Here is a 24,497-nt window from a genome sequence, read left to right as displayed (position 1 = left end):
CCAAACCTTGCTTGCCCTCGCCGAGGTTCCGGCTCCGGACACCTGCCCTTTTTAGGATTCGGTTCACCCGGCAACAGCCTAAGGGGTCCAACTCAAGCCTTCTGGCTGGCGCGGCAAGGGCTGGGACAAGGTCCACCTCGCTGCCGCGGGCGCCCCGGTCACTGGCGGAGGGCGGGGTTGGGGGGCGGAGTGAACGCCGTGACGCAAGGAGGCTCGGCCAATGGGAACGCCCCGCGGCGCCGGCCGAGCCGCCGGCCCTTAAAAAGGAGGCGCCCCCGCGCTCTTCAGGCGCGTCTGTTCCGGGCTGGAAGCGTGCAGCCGCCCGAGGCCTACCTTCCTCAGGTGACCCGGGGCGCAGCCCATTGCCCGCCTGCGGAGTTCACTTGCAGCCCTTGGCGCGTCCGAGGGTCCCTCCGGAGCGGCAGCGGCAGGTCCATGGAGAAGGGTCCGGGGCGGGTGCCGGCGAAGCCGCGGGACTCCAGGTGCAGCAATGGGCTCCCTGAGGGGGAGCCGCCGCGGCCCGGGCCCAGCACGCCCGCCGAGAAGCCGCCGCGGCCGGAGGGCAAGAGCGCGCAGCCGGCGGACGGCTGGAAGGGCGAGCGGCCCCGCAGCGAGGAGGACAACGAGCTGAACCTCCCCAGCCTGGCAGCCGCCTACTCGTCCATCCTGCGCTCGCTGGGCGAGGACCCCCAGCGGCAGGGGCTGCTCAAGACGCCCTGGAGGGCGGCCACGGCCATGCAGTTCTTCACCAAGGGCTACCAGGAGACCATCTCAGGTCAGTGCGCCGCCGGCCGGCGTGCCGGGAACGGGCCGGGGCTCCGGGAAGCGCGTGCCGGCCCCGGGAAGTTTCCGGAGTTGCTCACTCTCGGAGGAACTCCGCGCGGTCCCTGTCCCCGCCCTCGGCCCCGGCCCTGCGCGGGGCGCGTTTCGGGCGCGCTGGGAGTCCGCGGCCTCTGCACCCGGGGACCGGCTGCGGCCGACCCCGCGGGGTCCTCCCGGCTCGCCGCAGGCATCCCTCTCCTCCAGCCCGGGTTGGCGGGATCGCTGTCACGGAGCCTCCCCCCGCCCCCGGCTGGGAGCCTGCAGCCTGTGTCGCCTGAGCGCCCGGCGCCGGATGCCCGAGGAATGTGCACCTGGGCTCGTGCAAGTGACGGCTTCCTAGGTCGTCCCGGTTCTTGAGGTCTCATTTTTGGTAGATCTGGGGTGAAGTCTTGGCTTCGTGTGTTTGGAGCGCCGGGGGTGAGTCTTCGCTTGCAGACTCTGGGACCCTCACTCTCGCTGACTTGCCAGGGCACCCGGGTCTTCCTAAAGTCGTAGTTCTCTTTTGTTCACATCAGGTTCACTCCAGCTCAGGACTTGCCCAGAATTTGGCATAGTTCTGGGCACGGGCTTTCCCGGAGTTTGAGATGTGAGGTTTCTTGGGTTAGTTTGCTGCTTAAAGCCTTCTCCCCCTTTTCTCCCTCACTCCCCAAACCCCAAAGCAGGAAAGCGACTCCCTGGGAGTCGGGGAGGTTCGCTGGGCTGTGGGACCCGGAGTCCCTCTATCACGCCCCCCCCCCCCCCCCCCAATCCCAAAGGAGCCGGATTGGCCCAGTGCTATCTTAGCTTGAGGAGGCCAGGAAGCAGGGGGCATGGGGTTGGGGTGGAAAATGACTGAGGATCGCTGCCTGTTTGCTGGGTGAGTGATGTTGCTCATTAATTTAAAAAATAGAGAGAGAGACAGGAAGTAGAAAAAGCTCTGACTTACACAGCTGGGACCAAGGATGTTGTTTTCCAGTTCACATCTTCTGTAGGTCTTGGTGACGTTTATTACTTTGGCCTAAGAAGCCTTCTGCCTTCATCATTTCTCAAAGAATAACCGTGCTGCTTTGCAGGGTAACCTCCCTGCTCAGGTTATTTCCCCAATCAAGTTCCTGGAGACTCCCTGAATAGATTCTGGGAAAAATAGTTATTTTTGCCTAGTCTCCTCCACCCCAGAGGAAGGGTGGGAAATCAGTGTGAGAGGGTGAGGCACATAAAGGAAATGACACTACATCCTAAAGCCAAGAAATGGATATCTAGTTCTGTGTCCAAGTTTACTTTTTTACCCCTTGTTAGTAAACGTTTAAAGTCTCAAATACAGAATTTCCAAATGCAAAGACTGAAGAATAAACATTCTTCATTTGGTGATATTCCACAAAGTAATGAAGAAACATCTTCTTAGGGCCTTGCTCAGTCTGCCTCTTGTGGACACTGAAAGTGTCCACTGCATTTGGTCAGGCTTTGGGAATCTTGTCCTAAGAGAATTCACAGGAGAGAGGGATTTCTGACCCTGCGACAGGTCACAGCATTACCTAAAGTGTCTCAAAAGGTTAACTTAAGAAATGATTAGCAGAAGTTTGTCTCATGAGGCATAGGACTAATGACTGCAAAGAACACTTCATTCTACCTTAGAAAATGGTTCCAGTCAAGTCTTAATTTATTATTTAAAAAGTCCGTGGACCTAGGAACAGAAATCAGATTAGCGTGAATCTAATCATCATCCTACTCAAGAGGACATGGGGAGGAGGGTGGAATGGGGAGTGACTGCTTAATGGGTACCAGGTTTCCTTTTGGGATGATGCAGATATTCTGGGACCAGAGAGAGGTGATGGTTGCACACATTTGGATGTGCTAAATGAATTGCATGTTTCAAAATGGTTAAGATGATGAATGTTATGTATATCTTACCACAATAAAAAATATCATGGACCATTTAAGAATTATTCATAGCCATTTATTGAATACTTTTTTATGCTCTGTTTTATGTGTATGGTCTTGGTTAATCCTCATTTTTGAGGTGAACGCTGTTCTTTTACCCCATGATAAGGAAACTGAGGCAGAGGGGTTAACAGCTTCAGGTGGCAGAGCTGGTGTTTGAATCTAGGCAGGTTGAATGCAGAACTTTTTTTTTTTTTTTCCTTCAGATCTTTATTGGAGTATAATTGCTTTACAATGCTATGCCACTTTCCGCTGTACAACAAAGTGAATCAGTTGTATTTATACATATAGCCCCATATCCCTTCCCTCTTGAGCCTTTTTTTATCTGCTTCCTTATGTTGTTTCCTAGTGAGATATGTCAGTGTATTTTCTCAAGTAAGTATTTCAAACTGAGTTCTGACCTAATACTTGGGTCACCAGCATTAAAATAAGGTGGAGTAGAATGGAGAAAATCAGTCTGTCATATGTAGTATGGGTAAATGTTTTGAGAAACTTCCAAGTAGGTTTTATAGGTATGTTTTTTTTTGGGGGGGGGGTTATGTACTGGCTCTAGATGTAGAATGTAATATTTCTTATATTTGTTGTGGTCAAAAGTTTGAAAGCCTCTATCTAGAGGACCACACTTAAGGACTTAATATTGATTTCTTAGAGGTACATAAAGAGAAGACAGAGAGGAGAGGATGACAAGGATGATGCTGAACTTAAAGGAAAGATCCTGAAAATGGTGGTGGGAGAAGGAAGGATACTTTAAATCCATAGAAAATATGGAAGTAAGTAATAGAGAAAACACTCCTATCCAATCGCTAATTTTTATTTCTTTAGAGACCATAAGTCAATGACCACTCTAGATTGTTTTGGATAGAGACAAACTTCTTTGAAACTGTCCCTTTTCTATGCTTGTAAATAAGATACTTTACACCCTTTATATCTCTGTATATTAATTACTGATTACTATTGTTGACTTAAGTATTGTAAAGTATAAAATAAATAAAATAAATTGGTACTTTATATTCTCCAAATTATTATTTTTTTCAATTCCTCCTGAGTGGATTGATGCTAACTTCTAGTGTTTGGGGAATTTGACAGTTCTCCCTGCACTGTGCGTATTTTCATGACCCTTGCCTAGTACACCTTTCTTTACTTTCCAGTATGTACCTTATTATGGGTGCATCTGTGGTCACCTGTAATGGGGCTGTGTCAAGGTTGTGCAAGCCTCCTGGTTACTGTTCACCACTGGGCAGTAGCTTGTAGTGGATGGAGGACTGGAAGAGACACTATCACCTCTCCCAAGACCTGGCTGTCCTTTGAATAGCATCACAGGGTGATCCTTGGACCAGCTCATCTTTATCTGTTGCTGCCCCATTTCAGTTTAACCATATCCTAGTTCTCTTACATATTCAGAGAACCTTTGTTGAGGCCTCCTTTCTGTTTATTTCCTGTATTTCCACTATTTTTTTTTTATTCAGAATCTTAATTAAATTGGAGGGTCTACTGTTTTCTGAAGTCTTTGATCTTCATGTCCCTGTGTCTGACCCTTCCCTTTCCCTGTCCTCTCCTGGGTATAAATGGGAATAACCTCTTAGATAGTATTATCCACCAAAGTTTAAGTGAATATAACTTGTCTCAGCAATTGTCCTTTTTATGAGTTTATGGGAGTACACAGAGTCTTGACTCTTCTGTCACATTCTAGTTGAAGTAGGTTTTAGCTTGTCTTATCCAGGATGCCAAGGCAGTTTTCATAAATCATGTTGACAGTGTCCCAAATTTGGGAAGCCTGGGAGCCTGTATATAATGCAGGAAGAGGAGATTGTATCACAGGTGATGGTCTTCTTGGCTGTTTCCCCACCCTGCCTCAACCATGTTCAGTACAAGGTGACAACTATTCTCTAAAGGTAAAGCGAGGCAATTAGATACTTTATTTACACAAAAATGAGTCCCAGCCACTTCATACTGAAATGTGCCAGCACTCACAAAAGGTTTTCTTTTTCTTTTTTAATCACAAACTTCTGTGATTTACCAAATCAGACTGCCACAATGAACTAAGAATTGTAACAGCTTCTAAGATGTGAAGGAGGGGCAAAAAGTCAGCTTATTTATTATCCTCTCCCATATTGTGGGCAAAAGATGAGTTTATGTCCCATGTTTTAAAGTGTGTTGTAGAGAAGTTAATCTTATTATTGAGAGGTGCTGTTTTGGATGTGTGTAGTTCATTTAAATCTTGATTCACTAATAAGTTTTGTTTTCATTTTGTTAATGAATACTTATGTAGGACTTAGTTCTCTGTGTTGCCAGAAAAGGTACTGTGAATAAAGAAGAAAAAATAACAAGGCTGTTGAAGTATATGACTGGAATTTGGGAATAGTCAAAGTTGATTAAAGCTGTTGAGAGTCATTGATAATGGAGGAGAAAATCTAGTCTCACTAGTTCCTTTTAAAAATGTATTGTCTATTAACATTTTTTTCTGGCCTGGGAGGAAAAGTCACTATACATAACTTTGAAATACCAAACAAATTGGTACTTGTTTTAGTTTCACTGGACTGCCATAACAGAGTACCACAGCCTGGACTGTTTAACAACAGAAATCTATTGTCTCACAGTTTTGGAGACTAGAAGTCTGAAATCAAGGTGTTGGAACCATACTTCCTCTGAAAATCGCAGGGAGGTGGGGGGGTGTCCTTCCTCACCTCTTCCCAGGCTTCTGGTGGTAGCTGTCAATCCTTGGTGTTCCTTAGCTTGCAACGGCATTATTCCCATCTTTGCTTCTGTAGGTATCCACATTTTCCTCTTTTAAGGACGTCAGTCACTTTACTCCAGTATGCCTTAATTTAGCTAATTACAGGTGCAGTTACTCTATTTCCAAATAAGGTCACGTTCAGAGGTACTGAGATTTAGGACTTCAACTTACCCTCAACACAATGTAACCTATACCAGTGTTAAATGCTATTATTCATAAGACTGCCTAGGAACTTTATAATTTCATTTAATTTATTCATTGAGTGCCAACCACGTGCTGAATGCTGGGAAACAGACTGAGCAAGACCAGGTGTGGTTCCTTCCCTCATGGAGCGGACAGCCTGCTGGACTAAAACAGATATTCATCACAATCACATGAATGAGTGTATGATTACAGATTGAGAGATCTAATGATAAAAAGGATACAGCTCAGAGCATTTACCAAAGGAACTTGATCTCTGCTAGGAGATGGGAAGGGTGAATGCTTGAGCTGACATCTGAATAACAGCAAACACTGCTGATTACTATGTGCTGAACACAGTTGTGAGTCCTTTACATGTATTGACTCATTGATCCTCAAATAACCCTACGGGGTAGGTAATATTAGCCCTGTTTATAGGGATAAGGAAACTGAGGCACAGAGAGAACTTGTGCAAGATCATAATCTGAAAATAGCAGCATTGGGAGAATGATAGAGAATGAGAATCATCAAAATCTTTCATAGTCTATTTAATTTTAGTCATAATATTTTACTGATTTATTTGAATCACCACCGCCTCCCCTCCCCTTCCCTTTTTGTATCTTCTTTGCTGTTTTCTTTGTCCAGCTCTAGAAACTCTTCCATGCCTGGGCATTCCCCCACTGACTCATTTGCAGTGTACCTCTCTAATTTTAGTCCAGTATTTGGTTGAGTCAGACTGCAGTAATAAAATTTGCCAGAAGAGGGCCACTATCTAATCTTTAATGAATCTTACATTATGAATCCTAGATTATATGAACAGCTCATAACTCCAGCTTATATAATGAATATGTTCCCTCTGGTTAAACATTTTCCATTGAGTTTATGGCAATTAGATTGAGGGATAATTTAGACTGGAGTTAATCAAAGATTGCCTGAGTCGAGGTAAATTTGTTATACTCAAGATTGAGAGGACATTTACTCACTAGGATTTGGTTCTATTATAGCCTCAGTCACAGTTTTTTAGAGGAAGAGGGACTGTCTGTACTCACCTTTGAATGCCTAGCAAATTGCCCAGCACATGTAGACGACTTCATGAATGTTTGAATTAATATCTTAAAGACAGGGACCCCTTCTTGGGACTTCCCCGCTGGTCCAGTGGGTAGGACTCTGCGGTCCCAATGCAGGGGGCCCAGGTTCAGTCCCTAGTGAGGGAACTAGATCCCGCATGCTGCAACTAAGACCCAGCACAGCCAAATAAATAAGTAGTAAAAACAATAAATAAATAAATAAATAAATAAATAAATAAATAAATAAATAATAAATAAAAACAAGGACCCCTTCTTAACACTTGTCTTTCTCTTACCACAATGCTCTGTGCATAGGTGCTCAATAAATGCTGGCTTTTTTATATACTAAAGAAAAATGTAGGGGATTAGCTTTATGAAAAAGCCGTGGAAGTTCTTTCTACTGGATTTTCTGAACACTTCTAGGCCAGAGGTCATCCTTTAGACATCTTTGTGTCCTTCATCATAGAGTCCTGTACCTGTAGAAACTCACCTGTTTGGTGAGATGGCTTCTTCTATACCCAGTCAACATATTATTCCAAGGTATCAATTGAAACAACTGGCCTGTTTCCCTGGCACATCAAAATTCTCATGGGGAAGAATCTCTAGAAAATTTGTCAGGATTGCAGTCAGTTTTTAAATTCTTGTAGAAGTATTCAAATGTATGCAAAATTAGAATAGTATAATAAGTTTCTATGTGCCCATCACCCAACCTTTAGCTTAAAAACATAGGTGTGTCTTGCTTCGTCCCTCGTCACACACCTTCCCCTGCTGAATTATTTTAAAGCAAATCCTAGATATGTCGCGTCATTGGTAAATACTTTATCTCTAAAATAGAGACTTAAAACTATTATCATACTTGAAATCAACAGTAATTCCTTAATGTCAAATATCTAACCGATGATTTTTGTTACAGGTATCTCTTTACAAATTGGTTTGTTTGTATATGGATTCAGACAAGAGTCACACATTATCTTTGATAAATGTCTTTAATTTTTTTTCTTAATTTGTTAGTTTGGTATTCCTTTTTATCCCCTAATTTGTTGAAGAAACAGAGTCATTTGTCCTATAGAATTTCCCACATTCTGGATTCTGCTCATTATTTTCTCATGATGTAGTTTAACATGTTCCTTTAGCTCCTGTGTTGCTTATATACTGGTAGTTAGATTTAGAGGCTTGCCTCTCTGTGCCTCCCCACCCCCACCCCCACCCCCACCAAATAACTCTTAAATTTAGTCAAGAATACTTCATAGGTGGTGGCATGTGCTTCCATGGGTAAGCAGCTAAATATCTACTTGTTTGTCTTTTGTGATGTTAAAATCAATTAGCTTTAAGTGTTATCAACCCAGTTTGTCCATTACAGAGCTTCTCAGGCCTTTCACTTACTGGTTTTAGAAGCTATTGGTGATTGCCAAGACCCAGTATTTTTTAGAAGTTGAAAATAATGATGTTTGGTTCTTTAATTCCTTCTGAATTTAACTGGAGTTCTTCTATAAAGAAGATATATGGGAACTCTTTAGGCCTTCTTTGCAACTATTCAGTAAAAGTATTTTAAATAAAACTTAAAGATATATAAGATTGTTAATTCCTCTTATATATTTCTTTCATTCTGCACTGGAGGTTGATCAATCTAGAAGCCATAAAAGAAAATAATTGGTACTTTAGATAAAAACTAAGAATTTTCACAGGTCAAATACTAACAGAAATGACAAACTGGGAAGAAATATTTATAATTCATATTATAGACAACAGGATAATCATACTAATATAAAAGAGATGCTAGAAATTAATGTGAGAGAAAGGCCAAAAACAGGTGAAAAATTGGCAGGAGATGTAAACAGACAATTCACAGGAAAGGAAATACAAATGAAAGGAAAGGAAATTTAAATATATGGAAAGATGCTTGACCTCACCTTCAATAGGAGAAATGCACATAGATCACCTAAAGATACATTTTTTCCTTGTTTGATTGGCCAAAGTCTAGAAACTTGATACTGCATTACATTATGGAAGTTACAGGGAAACAGATATTACTGTTGAGAGTATAACCATCCTTATGGAGGATAATTTGGCAACATCTATTAAATACAAATACCTATATCCTATTTAAAAATCCTGCCTCTGGGAATTGCATACACAAAATGACATATGCTCAAGGTTAGTCACTGCAGCCATGAAAGGAAGCATCCGACATGTCTAGCCCCTTAGAATGGCTAAATGATACAGAGGAGTTATGTTGGGGGGACAGTAAAATGTTGTTTATATTGGCATTAAGAACTGGAGGATACACAAGTGGTTACATGTTTTTTACAGTTTTTTTCCTGTAATTGATTTCTAATCTCATAGTGTTGTGGTCAGAAAAGATGCTTGATACGATTTCAATTTTCTTAAATTTACCAGGGCTTGATTTATGACCCAAAATGTGATCTATCGTGGAGAATGTTCCATGTGCACTTGAGAAGAATGTGTAATCTGCTGTTTTTGGATGTAATGTCCTATAGATATCTATTAAATCAAGCTGATTTATTGTGTCATTTAAAGCTTGTGTTTCCTTATTAATTTTCTGTGTGGATGATCTGTCCATTGGTGTAAGTGGGATGTTAAAGTCCCCCACTATGATTGTGTTACTGTCGATTTCCTCTTTCATAGTTGGTAGCATTTGCCTTATGTATTGAGGGGCTCCAATATTGGGTGCATATATGTGTATAATTGTTATCTCTTCTTCTTGGATTGATCCCTCAATCTTTATGTAGTGTCCTTTCTTGTCTCTTGTAACATTTTTTATTTTAAAGTCTATTTTATCTGATATGAGTATCACTACACCAGCTTTCTTTTGATTTCCATTTGCATGGAATATCTTTTTCCATCTCCTCACTTTCAGTCTGTATGTGTCCCTAGGTCCGAAGTGGGTCTCTTGTAGACAGCATGTATATGGGTTTTGTTTTTGTATCCATTCAGCCAGTCTGTGTCTTTTGGTTGGTGCATTTAGTCCAGTTACATTCAAGGTAATTATCGAGATGTATGTTCCTATTACCATTTTCTTAATTGTTTTTTGTTATTGTTTTTGTAGGTCCTTCTCTTCTCTTGTGTTTCCCACTTAGAAAAGTCCCTTTAGCATTTGTTGTAGGGCTGGTTTGGTGGTGCTGAATTCTCTTAGCTGTTGCTTGTCTGTAAAGCTTTTGATTTCTCCCTCGAATCTGAATGAGATCCTTGCTGGGTAGAGTATTCTTGGTTGTAGGTTCTTCCCTTTCATCACTTGAAATATATCATGCCACTCCCTTCTGGCTTGCAGAGTTTCTGCTGAGAAGTCAGCTGTTAACCTTATGGGAGTTCCCTTGTATGTTATTTGTCGTTTTTCCTTTGTTGCTTTTAATAACTTTTCTCTGTCTTTAATTTTTGTCAATTTGACTACTGTGTGTCTTGACATGTTTCTCCTTGGGTTGATCCTGCCTGGGACTCTCTGCACTTCCTGGACTTGGGTAGCTATTTCCTTTCCCCTGTTAGGGAAGTTTTCAACTATAATCTCTTCCAATATTTTCTTGGGTCCTTTCTCTCTCTCTTCTCCTTCTGGGACCCCTATAATGTGAATATTGGTGCATTTAACATTGTCCCAGAGGTATCTTAGGCAGTCTTCAGTTCTTTTCATTCTTTTTTCTTTATTCTCTTCTGCATCAGTGATTATCACCATTTTGTCTTCCAGCTCACTTATTTGCCCTCCTGCCTCAATCTGCTATTGGTTCCTTCTAGTGTATTTTTCATTTCAGTTATTGTATTGCATATCTCTGTTTGTTTGTTCTTTAATTATTCTAGGTCTTTGGTAAACTTTTCTTGCAACTTTTCAATCTTTGCCTCCAGTCTCTTTTCAAAGTCCTGGATCATCTTCACCATCATTATTCTGAATTCTTTTTCTGTAAGGGTGCCTATCTCCTCTTCCTTCAGTTGTTTTTCTGGCGTTTTATCTTGTCCCTTCATCTGGTACAAAGTCTTTTGCCTTTTCATTTTCTCTGTCTTTCTGTGGTTGTGGTTTTCAGTTCCACAAGATGAAATACTGCTGATACTACTTGATTCTGCTGTCTGCCCTCTCGTGGAGGAAGCTATCTAGGAGGCTTGTCGGTGCTTCCTGATGGGAGGGACTGATGGTGGGTAGGGCTGGGTGGGCGGAGCTCAGTAAAACTTTAGTCTGATTTGGTGGGGGGAGCTCAGTGAAACTTTAATCTGCTTGCCTGCCAATGGATGGGGCTGTGTTCACACCTTGTTGGATGTTTGACCTGAGGCTACCCAGCACTGGAGCTTACAGGCTCTTTGGTGGGGCTCATGGCAGACTCTGGGAGGGCTCAAGCCAATGAGCACTCCCCAGAACCCCTACCGCCAGTGCTCCAGTCTCCTCAGTGAGCCACAGCTGTCCCCCACCTCTGCAGATAACCCTCCAACACCAGCAGGTAGGTCTGGTTCAGTCTCCTGTGGAGTCACTGCTCCTTCCCCTGGGTCCTGGTGAGCACACTTTTTTGTGTGCCCTCCAAGAGTGGAGTCTCTGTTTCCCCCAGTCCTGTGGAGATCCTGTAATCAAATCCTGCTGGCTTTCAGAGTCTGATTCTCTGGGGATTCCTCCTCCCGTTGCTGGACTCCCAGGTTGGGAAGCCTGACGTGGGGCTCAGAACCCTCACTTTAGTGGGTGGACTTCTGTGGTATAACTGTTCTCCAGCTTGTGAGTCACCCACCCAGCATTTATGGGATTTGATTTTAATGCGATTGCGCCCCTCCTGCCGTCTCATTGTGGCTTCTCCTTTGTCTCTGGATGTGGGGTGGTTTTTTTTGGTGAGTTTCAGTGTCTTTCTGTCAATGATTGTTCAGCAGTTATTTGTAATTCCGGTGCTCTTGCAAGAGGGAGTGAGCGCACGTCCTCCTACTCCGCCATCTTGATTCTGTCTCCCAAGTGGTTACATGTTAATCAGGGATATGAACTGGGCAGATGGCAGACAAGAGGAGAAGCAAGACTTTTCACTATATTTTCTGTTTTTGATTTTTGAAGTATGGGCATGTATTTTCAGATAAATAAATTAAAAACATTGTGACAAAGTTGTTTCAAATCTAGGAGCGAAGGACATACAGCTTTTTAATGGCTAGCTAATAAGAAAAATCTGGTTACCGAAAACTTTTATCCTGGAATTAGAGAAAAATAGATGTATATATTTGCAAGCTTGATCTTCATTGTGATCCATATTGTGTAAAGAAAGAGACTGAATTTGAATGTGACCTTGTCCCTTAATTATCTGTATAATTACTGGCTTGTCTCTAAACTTAATTTTCATCTTCTCTTTTTGTAAAGGATGGTAATACCTGCTTTGTGTGGACTCTTACAAGAATTAAGAAGGTATGAGAAAAGCACCTGATGCTTAATATGTCCCTTCTTTTATGATGAAGAAGAACTGTGGGGTTGGCGTAAGTGGAACGTGTTTTAAGAATGTGGGACACTGGAGCCCTGAGCCACCATGTAAAAAGTCCAGTTATTCTGAGGCTCCATGGTGTGAGGAAGCTCTGCCACATGGAAAGGCCACAACTGGGTGCTCCAGCTGATAGCTTTAGCTGAGATCCCACCCAGCAGCTAGCACCAGCCACTAGACATGCGAGAAAAGACTCCTCCCGGTGATTTCAGTCCCTAGCCAACGAGTTGTCCCCACTGAGCACCAGACGTTATGGACCAGAGGCCAGTCATCTCTTCTGTGCCTTGTCTGAATTCCTGACCTACAGAATCCCAGGATGTAATAAAATAGTTGTACACCACTAAATTCTGGGGTGTTTTGTTGCGCACCAAAAGCAACTGGACCAGCTTTTGAGATGAGGGTATTTAGAGTTTGCATTTGTGCAGAGGAAAAGGGAGTGACTTAAACAGGCCAAGAGATGGCATGATGCTTTACGGCTAGAAATTCAAATTTGTGAATTATCAGCGTAGAGCTGACAGTTGATGCTAGGAGAGTGCCTAAGCTCCTCAAAGGAGTGAGAGTAGGAGATGTCAGCATTCCAGCAGTAAGAAGAGTGAGACAGGAGTCCGCAGAGACAGCCCTAAAGGGAGGTGTGAGAGGCAGGAGACCCAGGAGTGCAAGTGTTGGCAGAAAATGGTTTTGAAAGGAACAAGGAACAGAAGGGAAAGGTCCCAAGACATAGTAGACTTGTCAGATTGCCTGGCTTCAAATCCTGTTACTGACCAATTGTACCTGAATTGCCTCATCTGTTAAAAGGGGCAGTTAATAGTACTCCTCCATCTTACAGGGTTCTTGTGAGGATTAAATTGGTTAGTCCACATAAAGTGCTAAGAGAAATGCCCAGGGTGTATGAAGTGCTATAGACACTTTGTATGTTAGCAGTGAGTATTGAGATTTTATTTGAAGGTGATGTTACTACTTTCAATGGCTTAATGTGCTCAGAAGCCAGATTGTAGGACTTTACGGAGTAATTTGACAAATTACAGAAAACAAGAAAAAAATTTTTAAAATAAATTTATATATTTATTTATTGGCCGCATTGGGTCTTTGTTGCTGTATGGGCTTTCTCTAGTTTTGGCGGGTAGTGGCTACTCTTTGTTGTGGTGTGCAGGCCTCTCATTGTGGTGGCTTCTCTTGTTGCGGAGCACGAGCTCTAGGCACGTGGGCTTCAGTAGCTGTGGCTTGTGGGCTCTAGAGCACAGGCTCAGTAGTTGTGGCTCATGGGCTTAACTGCTCTGTGGCATGTGGAATCTTCCTGGACCAGGGCTTGAACCCATGTCCCCTGCATTGGCAGGCGGATTCTTAAGCACTGCACCACCAGGGAAGTCCAAGAAAAATTTTGAGGTATTTTTGCCTTGACTGGTAGGATCATGTGAGCTTCTCCTTGGTGGGTATCAAGGCAGCAGCATGCTGGATGCTGGTGAATGAAAGTATTAGGTGTTGAAGAGAAGAGCGTGGGTACGCAAACCCTGGAAAGTGGGCCAGGTTGTATGTGTGTGGTCTCATATGATTCTCCTGTCAACTTGGAGGTCATGCTCATTATAAAGAGATGGAGGGGCTTCCCTGCTGGCGTATTGGTAAAGAATCCACCTGCCAATGCAGGGGACATGGTTCGATCCCTGGGCTGGGAAGATCCCACGTGCTGTGGAGCAACTAAGCCTGTGCACCACAACTACTGAGCCTGTGCTCTAGAGATGTGCTCTAGAGCCCGTGAGCCATAGCTATTGAGCCCATGTGCCACAACTACTGAAGCCCGTGTGCCTAGAGCCTGTGCTTTGCAACAAGAGAAGCCACTGCAATGAGAAGCCTGCGCACCACAACGAAGAGTAGCCCCTGCTCACCGCAACTAGAGAAAGCCCGTGTGCAGCAGCAAAGACCCAACACAGACAATAAATAAATACATAAATAAATAAATATTAAAATAAAATAAAGAGATGGAAACTGAGGGACCTCTGGTCAAGTGACTTGCCAGAGGGCACAAAGCAGAACCCAGATGTATGTGGCTGTAGTGCTCATGTTGTAGCCAGCATCATGCCCCTCGGGTTCTAAGTACCTACATTACATTTTCATGTGAAGGTCCATTTGAGGTGTGAGAAGTGTGGTCCGTAGGATAATCCTGTTTTGCTTCCTGAATTCCAGCAAACAGCAAGCCAAGATTTTTAGTTTTGAGGCATTTCTTAACATCCTGACTTTAAGATAGTTCATGAAATTTTTAATCAGGGGAATTTGTGAATAACTGCAAGCAATTTACCTAACATATTCAATACTAAGGTGAATTAATAACTAATAAACTTTCCCCCACTTAATATTTTGAGGGAGATGTTTGAAAATCAAAATTTTATACATTTTGTCTAAAGCACATTTAATTATATTATGACCATTTATACTTTAAAAATGTGTTTGTTTTATTTTATTATTTATTTTTATAAATTTACTTATTTATTTATTGGCTGCGTTGGGTCTTCATTGCTGCTCATGGCCTTTTTCTAGTTGAGGCAAATGGGTGCTTCTCTTGTTGTGGAGCACAGGCTCTAGGCGTGTGGGCTTCAGTAGTTGTGGGACATGGGCTCAATAGTTGTGGCTTGCGGGCTCTAGAGGGCAGGCTCAGTAGTTATGGTGCACGGGCTTAGTTGCTCCGTGGCATGTGGGATCCTCCTGGCCCAGGGATCGAACTCATGTCCCCTGCATTGGCAGGCGGATTCTTAACCACTGCACTACCAGGGAGGCCCAGTGTGAGTCTGTTTTAATGGTTTTACTATTTGAGGCTTTTCGGTTCTGTTTTAAATCTTTGTTTTTAGGGCTTGTACTTTTTCTTGTTTTGTCTTTTTTTGCTTTGTTTTAATTTTATTTTTGTGCTTGTACTTTTTCTTAAATGCAGTTATAAATTCTTAATCTTTCCTTCTATTTAAAGTAATTTTTTCTATAAATATAATGGTATGTAAATTTCAGAGATAATTTTATCTTCTCTATGAATAATTGGGCAAAATAATACTACATAATTATGTCTCATCTCTACCAGCTTACCCAGTTGTGTTTCCTGCTGCATGTTTGCAAGTGTGTTGAAGTGCATACAGTTGAATGTTGTATACTCTTGTTGTTTTGTTTGCTTGTTTGTTTTGCTTTAAAATATACATAACATAAAGCTTACCATTTTAACCATTTTAAAGTATTTAGTTCAGTGGCATTAAGTACATTCACATTGTTGTGCAACCATCAGCACAGTCTATTTCCAGAATGTTTTCATTATCCCAAACTGAAAGCATCTTTGTTAACCGATAACCCCCTGGTCCCCTCTCCTCTGAGCCCACGGTCACCTCTGTTTTACTTTCTGTATGCATTTGAGGATTTTAGGGACCTCATATGAGTGGAATCATACCATTTTGCCCTTTGTGTATGGCTTATTTCACTTAGCATAATGTCTTTAAGGTTCATCTATGTTAAGAACATCATTTTAAAATTAGAAAAGACCCATTTGGTCCTCGTTTGAGCCAGTAACTCATTCTGTAGGATGTTGTATGTTCTTAAATTTGTAAGTATTATATTTTTCTCTTTTTTTTTTTTTAATTTATTTTATTTTTGGTTGCTTTGGGTCTTTGTTGCTGCTCATGAGCTTTTTCTAGTTGCGGCGAGCGGGGGCTAATCTTCATTGCAGTGCACAGGCTTCTCATTGCAGTGGCTTCTCTTGTGGAGCATGGGCTTTAGGCACATGGGCTTCAGTAACTGTGCAACACAGGCTCAGTAGTTGTGGTTCGCGGGCTCTAGAGCACAGGCTCAGTAGTTGTGGCGCACGGGCTTAGTTGCTCTGAGGCATGTGGGATCCTCCTGGTCAAAGGCTCGAACCTGTGTCCCCTGCATTGGCCGGTGGATTCTTAACCACTGTGCCACCAGGGAAGCCCCTATATTTTTATTTTCTTATTTTAAGAAATCTTTAGAATTGAAGATACATTAATTGTGTGTATTTATTTATCAAACACCAGGTCTGTGAATGATCCTGAGCTAACTGTTAAAGAGGAAGCAAAACTGGTTGGCCTTGGCTTGGCCCTTAAGGAGCCTGTGGTCTGTGCTAGCAGGAACCAGACACTAAGTTCCTTCAGAAAGGAGCAAGTGGGGTTCTGTGTGGTCAGAAGGAAGGCAGAGAGACTTGAAACCACAGATGACTATGGAGGGGGTAGATTTTGAGCTGAACCTAGAAGGAAATTCATTTTGATTTTTTTTTTTAACAGAAATAGTCCATGATAGTCGAGAAGATTGTGCTCTTAGGTGTTCTGGAATAAAAATAATACACTAATATTCATAGTTGTCTGTACCATAGAGTTAAAATTAAATGAAGCTTTCAAAGCAGTTAGGTTTATTTTGAACTTTTTAAAGATTAGCATGGGAAGGCTTTAGGGCTGGCTCCTTTCTCTGATTTTTTTAAATTCCATTTTGATCAGTCAGCCCTTGTAATGAACAACTTTACCTGAACACACATTGCTAGCTGGTACAGACTTTATAATCTGGTTGTTCATTTCATCTTCTGTCTCATAACTCCCCTTGGTTACTTGTGCCCCAAGTGCTGACTCTAGTATTTCCTGAGTATCTCTAGACTCTCTTACCTTCTCTTGCTCTAACTCTTAGTCATCTCTCACCTTAAGTACAGTAACTTCTTTACTGGCTGTCTTGCCTCGTAGCTTGTCCTGCTCCCATCCGTCAGTGCCAGCGTGATTTTACAGACACCGAATAGGTCTCTTCCTTCCGAAAGCACTTGACTAATTTCCTCCTGTCTTTCCTCACCATGGCTGTGATGTTTTGTTGTGTTCCAGCTTCTTGCCTGTGTTTTTAAATTACCTTCCATCACTGTTTCCTCACAAGGGCCATTTAGCATTTTAGTTTAGTGCATAGTTTAGTGCACAGCCTGTTTTGAAAAACCACTCTGTCTCCTTCTCACACTGGAGCTCTAGACTGAGGCAGAAGTCCTACATGAGGCTTGTTCTGCAATATTTGGCCCTTATGTCTGTTCAGTTCCTCTAATTTTTCCTTTTTTTTTTTTGTTTTTTTGTTTGTTTTGGTTAACCATTAGAATCTCCCCCGACCCCCACCAATCATAAGACTCTCCCTCAACCCCAACCAGTCATAAAAGTCTCCCCCGACCCCCACCAGTCAACATTTTTTGCCTCTCTAGAGTCCTGTGAACAAGCACCCAGGTTTAGGTGAGGAAATTGGCAGTTGCTAAGTTCTGAGTTGAATTTTTTTGAAATCTGATTGATCCAGATGCTATTTCAGTGAAGTTCATGGCTATTGATGTGAGGCATGATTTTTTTTTTTTAACTTCTAAATTTGTGGAAATTTATTATCTAGCATTAGAAAAAAAATACAAGGACTATTTAAGAAGCTACAGTAGTACATTTGGGCTTCTACAGATTCACATTTAATTCCAAGATTACAAAAATGGGTAATGTTCTTATATGTTCAACATCTTTTAAAATTTGGTCTTTTTTTTTTTTTTTTTTTTTTTTTGCGCGGCATGATTTGTTTTATATACATGTGTTAGTTTTTATTCTAAGTAGGAATCAGAGCCCAGTTCAACAGGGGCTGTTGACAAACATCCCAAAGAAGGCATTTTCCTCTAAAATAGCTTAAAATACGACACCACTTGCATGGTTTGTGCGCTCATGGTAAGAGGTTCATGAGCAGTGGTGAAGGTGCTGGGTGCGGGAGTTAACTTGGCGAGGATGCTGCAGAACTCCAGGTTACTTTAAGGTAGAGCTGCTGTAGATCACACGTCTAACTCAGTACCCGTTCAAGATATAAGTACTTCTGTTACTGCGCAGGCAACTGCGGAGGTATGCCACTCCGGTTGCCTGTCAGAAACAATTTGCCTTGCAGCCATAAGGGTAAGGTACAGTTAGCTGACAGCCTCCAGCTGTTAGCGCCTTCAGGATTTGCCTCCATGGAAGCCCAGCTTAGCCCATGCTGTTTTTTTCTTTCATTTTAGTATCCATTTCTTTCTTTCTATACCCCCTCCGCCACAATAAAGTGAGCCTTTTCGGGGGTGGCCATTTACAAGTGAAGTAGCTTATAAGACGGAGACAAGTCTTTTAGCTACATATTTAGCACATTAGACATGTTCAGTGATATAATACTAAGGGTCCATTTGGTGTTTCTCAAACCATTTTAGTGTGTTAACAAAGACTTATCCTGGTATAATGGGAAGAACAACTAGTCTGGACAGTCCACACTAACTGGTTTATGACCCTACACAAGTCACTTTCAAGACTTGTGGATCTGGTCTGCTGGGAGAGGAGTTGGACTGTCTTGCCAAGGTCTCTGTAGTTATGGGCACGCTTGTCAGCACCGTCTCTTTGCTCACTCTTTTGACTTCCAGCAGCGGACACGTGAGGTCCTAGCAAGGACCTCGGGCTTCTTTTATTGCTAGAGGTGCTGTTTTCCTTTGAAACAGTCAAGCCAGCAGATAGTTTCTGTGGTAACAGGTCTCTCTTATTTTTCTTGTGACACAGATTTTTTAAAAGGTTCTTCATCAATATGCTCTTGGGTTGGTAGTCTTCTAACCTATAGCCCCTTTGATTGGACAAAGCCTTTATTTAAAGACTTTCCCCTCAGGAGTATTGTAGACTTCAAGAATAATAAGCAGTTCCTAGTCATACTAGCACTTGAGGTTTTAGTCTATTAATAAAGCTTCATATCAATTAGAAGAGGAATTATCGGATTCGTCAGTTAAACAATAATACCAAGAAAACTGATATTCTGTTAGAATCATGACATTTTATTTTACTTTTCTAAAAATAAATTTTATTTATTTATTTATGGCTGTGTTGGGTCTTTGTTGCTGTGCGCAGGCTTTCTCTAGTAGCGGCAAGCCGGGGGCTACTCATTGTTGTGGTGCATGGGCTTCTCATTGTGGTGGCTTCTCTCATTGCAGAGCATGAGCTCTAGGCACTTGGGCTTCAGTAGTTGTGGCATGTGGGCTCAACAGTTATGGCTCGTGAGCTCTAGAGCCCAGGCTCAGTACTTGTGGTACATGGACTTAGTTGCTCCATGGCAAGTGGGATCTTCCTGGACCAGGGATCAAACCCATGTCCCCTGAATTGGCAGGCAGATTCTTAACCACTGTGTCACCAGGGAAGCCCTTTATTTTACTTTTACTTTTTATTATGTAAAGTTTCCAAACACAAAAGTAGGTGAAATTGTATAAGGGACCTCTATATACTTACTACACAGACTCAAAATGAACATTTTATCGTATTGCTATGGTCTGTTCTTTCACTGAGAGCAACTCAGAGATGTGTATTTCGAGGTGAAATGTCACCCTCGAAGGTGTTTTTCTTCTTAACCATTTATACTATCCTTAGTAAAACTATTAATTCCTTTATATCATTTAGTACCCAGTCTACATTCAAATTTCCCCAGTTGTCCCAAATGTCTTTCACTCATGATTTTTTCAAATTAGGACCCACTCAGTATCCATACATTTGCATTTGATTGTTAGATTTTAATCTAGAAAAGTTCCTACTACCTTCCTTCCCCCAATTTATCAGAGATTGTCAGCTGTCCTGTAAGATTTGTGTGATTCTTTACTTCTTGTTTTCATTTAACTTGTTTCTCTATCCTTTATATTCCTGGAAACTGAAGGTTAGGTCTAAAGACTTGATTAGATTCAGGGAAAACATTTTTAGCAGGGATGCTGTTTTCTTCATTCAATATAACAATCAGGAGAGACACAATATTTGAATCTTGAAGATTATGAGACTCCAGTTGGTTTGAAAAGCAATCTTTTACTGGTTTCCTAAGGATAAACTTCCATAGAGAAGTTCTTTTTTTTTTTAAGAAAGACTTTTTATTAGTTTGAAGATTTAATGGGATTCTCCTTTCCCCTGAAACTGTTCCAATTTGATTTCGAAAAGTAAAGGTCAAAGTAGCATTAAATTACTGAATTTTCCTGCATATAAACCAAATAAATAGTTAGTAAAACAGGATTTTGCCACCGAGGTGCACTAGCTCTGGGCACTAGCAGCCGGTTGGTTATCAGGCTACTCTTTCTAGCTGCTCTCCAGGGCTGGCAGTTAGCTTGACCCTCTCCTTTCCTTCAGCCTTCATGTTTATAGCTACTTTTATTTTTCTTTTAAAAAACTAGGTTTGCTTTGTTCATTTCCTTTGCTGTCATTTACTTTGGGCCTTGTCATCTCATGGATGCAGCAACTCTTTTTTTCTAAGAACTTTTATTGAGATACAGTTAACAGACAATAAACTGCATATATTTAGAGTGTACAATTTGGTATCCCAATCTCCCAATTCATTCCCCCCCAACCCTCCCTGCTTTCCCCACTTGGTGTCCATAAGTTTGTTCTCTACATCTGTGTCTCTATTTCCGCCTTGCAAACTGGTTGATTTATACCGTTTTTCTATATTCCGCATATATGTGTTAATATATGATATTTGTTTTTCTCTTTCTGACTCACTGCACTCTGTATGACAGTTTCTAGGTCCATCCATGTCTCTACAAATGTCCCAGTTTCAATCTATTCATCTGCTGATGGACATTTAGGTTGGATGCAGCAACTCTTGATTTGGCTTTGTAGCCACTGGGCTCACCAGGTACAGACTTCTGGTGGCTGGTGATCAGGCTCTGATCTGGAAGTCAGCGGACAAGGGTCAAAATCTGGCTCTCGAACCAGCAGTTGGCTCTTCTTCAGCAGGCACTTAGTGTTTCCAAATGGAGCATCAGTTTCCTCATATGTCAAATGGGGATGGTAACTTTTGACCAGTGCAGAGTGTGGCAGGACTTGAAAGAAGTTATGAACTAAATGTAAATTTTAACTTCAAAAATGCTCTAAATTAGAAGGGAATCTAGTTTCTACGCAGTGCATGACGCATTCAGGCAGTGCATCTTTCCTTTTATTGTTTCCCACTTCTGTATTTCATCTCATGTAGTACCTCCTTTCCTCACCCCCCCCAGAAAACCCTCTCTTGCTTTCCTCCTATCCATCCTTAAGGCCTGGCTCAAATCCTTATCTTCAGTTGAGCTGCATTTCTTCTCCTGGCCCATAATTTTCCCTTTATGTGAACTATTGCTTTTGTAGTTTAGCTATAGTCATCCTCCAAATATTTTTACACATAGGTTTTTTTTTTTTTTTTAAGAATTGTATTCAAGGGTTTTTTTTTTTTTAAGATGTATTTTATTATGTATTTATTTTTTTGGCTGCATTGGGTCTTCATTGCTGTGCAGTGGCTTTCTTTACTTTCAGAGAGCGGGGGCTATTCTTTGTTGTGGTGCTCAAGCTTCTCATTGTGGTGGCTTCTCTTGTTGCGGAGCACGGGCTCTAGGCACATGGGCTTCAGCAGTTGTGGCACATGGGCTCAATAGTTGTGGCTTGTGGGCTCTAGAGCACAGGCTCAGTAGTTGTGGCACACAGGCTTAGTTGCTCCATGGCATGTGGGATCTTCCTGGCTCAGGGCTCGAACCTATGTCCCCTGCATTGGCAGGCAGATTCTTAACCACTGCACCACCAGGGAAGCCCAACACATAGGCTTCTTATTTCCTCAGGTCTTAAGGTTATTGACATCACAGTTTGATATATTTGTGTCCAGCTTGGAAACTAGTACAGGACTCCTATGAAAACTTGATCATGTTACCCTTGAAACTGATTTCTAGTGCATTGACTGTAGGGGCCAATTGGTTTCTTTCTTTTTTTCTTTCTTTCTTTCTTTCTTTCTTTCTTTCTTTCTTTCTTTCTTTCTTTCTTTCTTTCTTTCTCTCTCTCTCTCTCTCTCTCTCTCTTCTTTTTAAAATTTTATTCTGTCAATTGGTTTCTTAAATGGCTGATATTTTTCTGGGAGATGGGTAAAACTTTCTTGTGTGAGGTCCTCCTTCCTTTACTTTCTGCTGGACCATGTGGTCCTTTCTGCCACCTACTGTGAAGGTGGCTCCAGCTTCTTGCCTTCGTCTCTCCTCCTGCCACCCACTCCATTGCCCCCAACCTCAGTCTCTCTTCCAGATCTCCGGTGCCGAGCTCACAGTGTTCCGCACGAGCAGTCACCCTCTGACCTGGTGACAGTAGTCGAGGTTTATGGTGAGGAATCATATTGCCCACTGTCTGGCCTTGCTGAACAGCATATTGGAGCCAGTAATGGGTCCATTCTCAACCCCCATCCTCTCTCACCCCTTAAAAGCTTATGTTTCCCAGCTTGACTGGTTATCGGGATCGCTTGAGTTTTTAAAAGACATAATCCTGGGATCACCTCCACACCCAGTGAATCAGACTTTGTCAGGGTGGCTTGGGAAGCTGTATTTTCCAAGGCTTCCTATGGATTGGCTATATTTGGGAGCCACTGTTCTAAAAGATGATCCCTTGTCCCTTAATCATTTGTCTTGAATGATAGAGGCTTGCACACCTGCTGGTACTTATTTGTCGGAAAGCATTACATATGGTTCCATAACATCCATCAGTATGAAATCTCATGGCATAAGTGAAAGGAGTCTGATATGGGATGAGCCTATTAAAGGCTTTGAAGCAAATGGATAGTTTATCAGATTGGAGTGTTCTTTCTTTAGAACTGCTGCGAACCAGACCTTGTTACCACCATCTGTTTTGTAAATTCCATTTTCATTTTAACAGCTGGATTGTGAAAGATATACAAAATTATCCAATTAAAAAACTAAATTTGACAGGTGTGTGTTTTTTTTAAATGAGTCCTTGAATACACTGTGCTTCTTTCTTTAAATAGCCTTTTAAGAATCGTATTTTCATCTACCACAGATTTTCTGAGTAGTAAACTATGACCAGATGAGAATTCTTTGGCTTAGGTAACTTTGAGAGTTAATAGTGTATGTGATTAGCAACCTTCAGTTTTATCCATGAATAAATCTGAATAGTTTAAAACAGGTGCTTTTCTCTCCCTCAATACAGGAAGCCACAAGTCATTGCTATGCACATCTCAGAAGCTGACTAGTGGGGTGAGAGGGTAATTCCATTGTAATTTGGCATCGATTTCCCCCAGAGATGTGCAAGGCAGGAACCTGAGAGTCATGTTAAGTTTCTTTTTTAAAACTATCCTCTTACCCGTGAGGACCCTGCCATCCAGGTCATAGTCTGCACAGAGCTTGAAAGAGAACTCGGGTCTCTGGACTCTTTTAACCCAGTCCTTCTACTTTGCCATACTACTTCTTCAGCCACTGTGTGTGTGGTTCCCTAAGAGCCAGTTAAGTAATTGTGGGTAGAGAGATTTTATGTGCTTCCATTTTCTCATTTCAGTATTATAATGTCTTATAAACTATAACGAACATTGCTGTTGTAATCAAGAAAAAGGTCTTAATTAACTTCGTATATGAAGCGTGCCTCTCACCAATAGATGTGTTCATTACAAGGCCAGCTGAGAAGATGGGAATAGCGCACTGCTACTTTATTTGCTGAGTGAAACATGCATGTCAGTATTCTTTTGAGAGCAGCCAGCACATTTATTTCCATAGCCTTGTCTCTGTATTTTTTTTCCAGCTTTATGAGGATACAATTGACATGTAACATTGTGTAAATTTAAGGTGTGCATTGTACTGATTTGTTACACTTATGCAATGATTACCACTCTTTTAAGATCTACTCTCTTAACTTTCAAATATGTAATAGTATTGTTAATGATAATAAAAAAGCTGTGCATTAAGTCCCCAAAATTTATTCATCTTCTAACTGGAAGTTGGTACTCTTCAACTAACCTCTTTGAATCTCCTCCACCCTCCCAACTTCTGTAACCACCATTATGCTCTGTGTTTCTACAAGTTCGGCTTTTTTAGATTCCACATATAAGTGAGATCATACTATCTTTCTCTGTCTGACTTATTTCACTTAGCATGATGCCCTCAAGGTCCATTCATCTTGTCTTAGCTATATTTTAATTGCTTAGAAGCAACATGGGAATTTATCTCTGTGAAAGATGGCAGGAAGGAAAATTTCCAAAATAACCAGACTTACTTTCTTTGCATTGCACTGGATCTTTCCAGCTGACAAACTAGCAGTTTATGAAATAAATTCATGGAGCATATCAAAGCTGTGCAGCAGCTCTGCCTACTCCAGCAGATGGTGTAAACGGTTGTCTAAAGTCATCATAGTTTCTGGCATTATGTCAGTCTGTGGAATGTTCGGGTACATGCTTATTTTGGCCAGTTTATAAATGTTAGCTTTATCTTAAGTGCAAAAAGCTGTGCCTGTTGGAATATTAACAAGAGATATAGTACCATGATGGAAGTGAAAGCAGAGATAGATCTTTTAATTTGTTTTAATGTTACTCCAGCTCATAGGACAAACTTTTCAA

General features: G+C 41.8%; 1 protein-coding gene across 1 annotated transcript in view; it reads left to right on the top strand.

Annotated features, from left to right (window-relative positions):
- The first annotated feature begins 309 nt into the window (after positions 1-309).
- GCH1 (GTP cyclohydrolase 1) overlaps positions 310-24,497 on the top strand; it is a 57,761-nt gene continuing 33,573 nt past the window's right edge. Inside the window, exon 1 of the mRNA XM_057730190.1 lies at positions 310-775. Within this exon, the coding sequence (XP_057586173.1) occupies positions 436-775 (340 nt within the window). The 5' untranslated portion in view covers positions 310-435. The remainder of the gene's footprint in view (positions 776-24,497) is intronic.

Source organism: Hippopotamus amphibius, chromosome 4 (genome assembly GCF_030028045.1).
Source record: "Hippopotamus amphibius kiboko isolate mHipAmp2 chromosome 4, mHipAmp2.hap2, whole genome shotgun sequence".
NCBI lineage: Eukaryota > Metazoa > Chordata > Mammalia > Artiodactyla > Hippopotamidae > Hippopotamus > Hippopotamus amphibius.
This window is presented reverse-complemented; position numbering and strand designations above follow the sequence as displayed.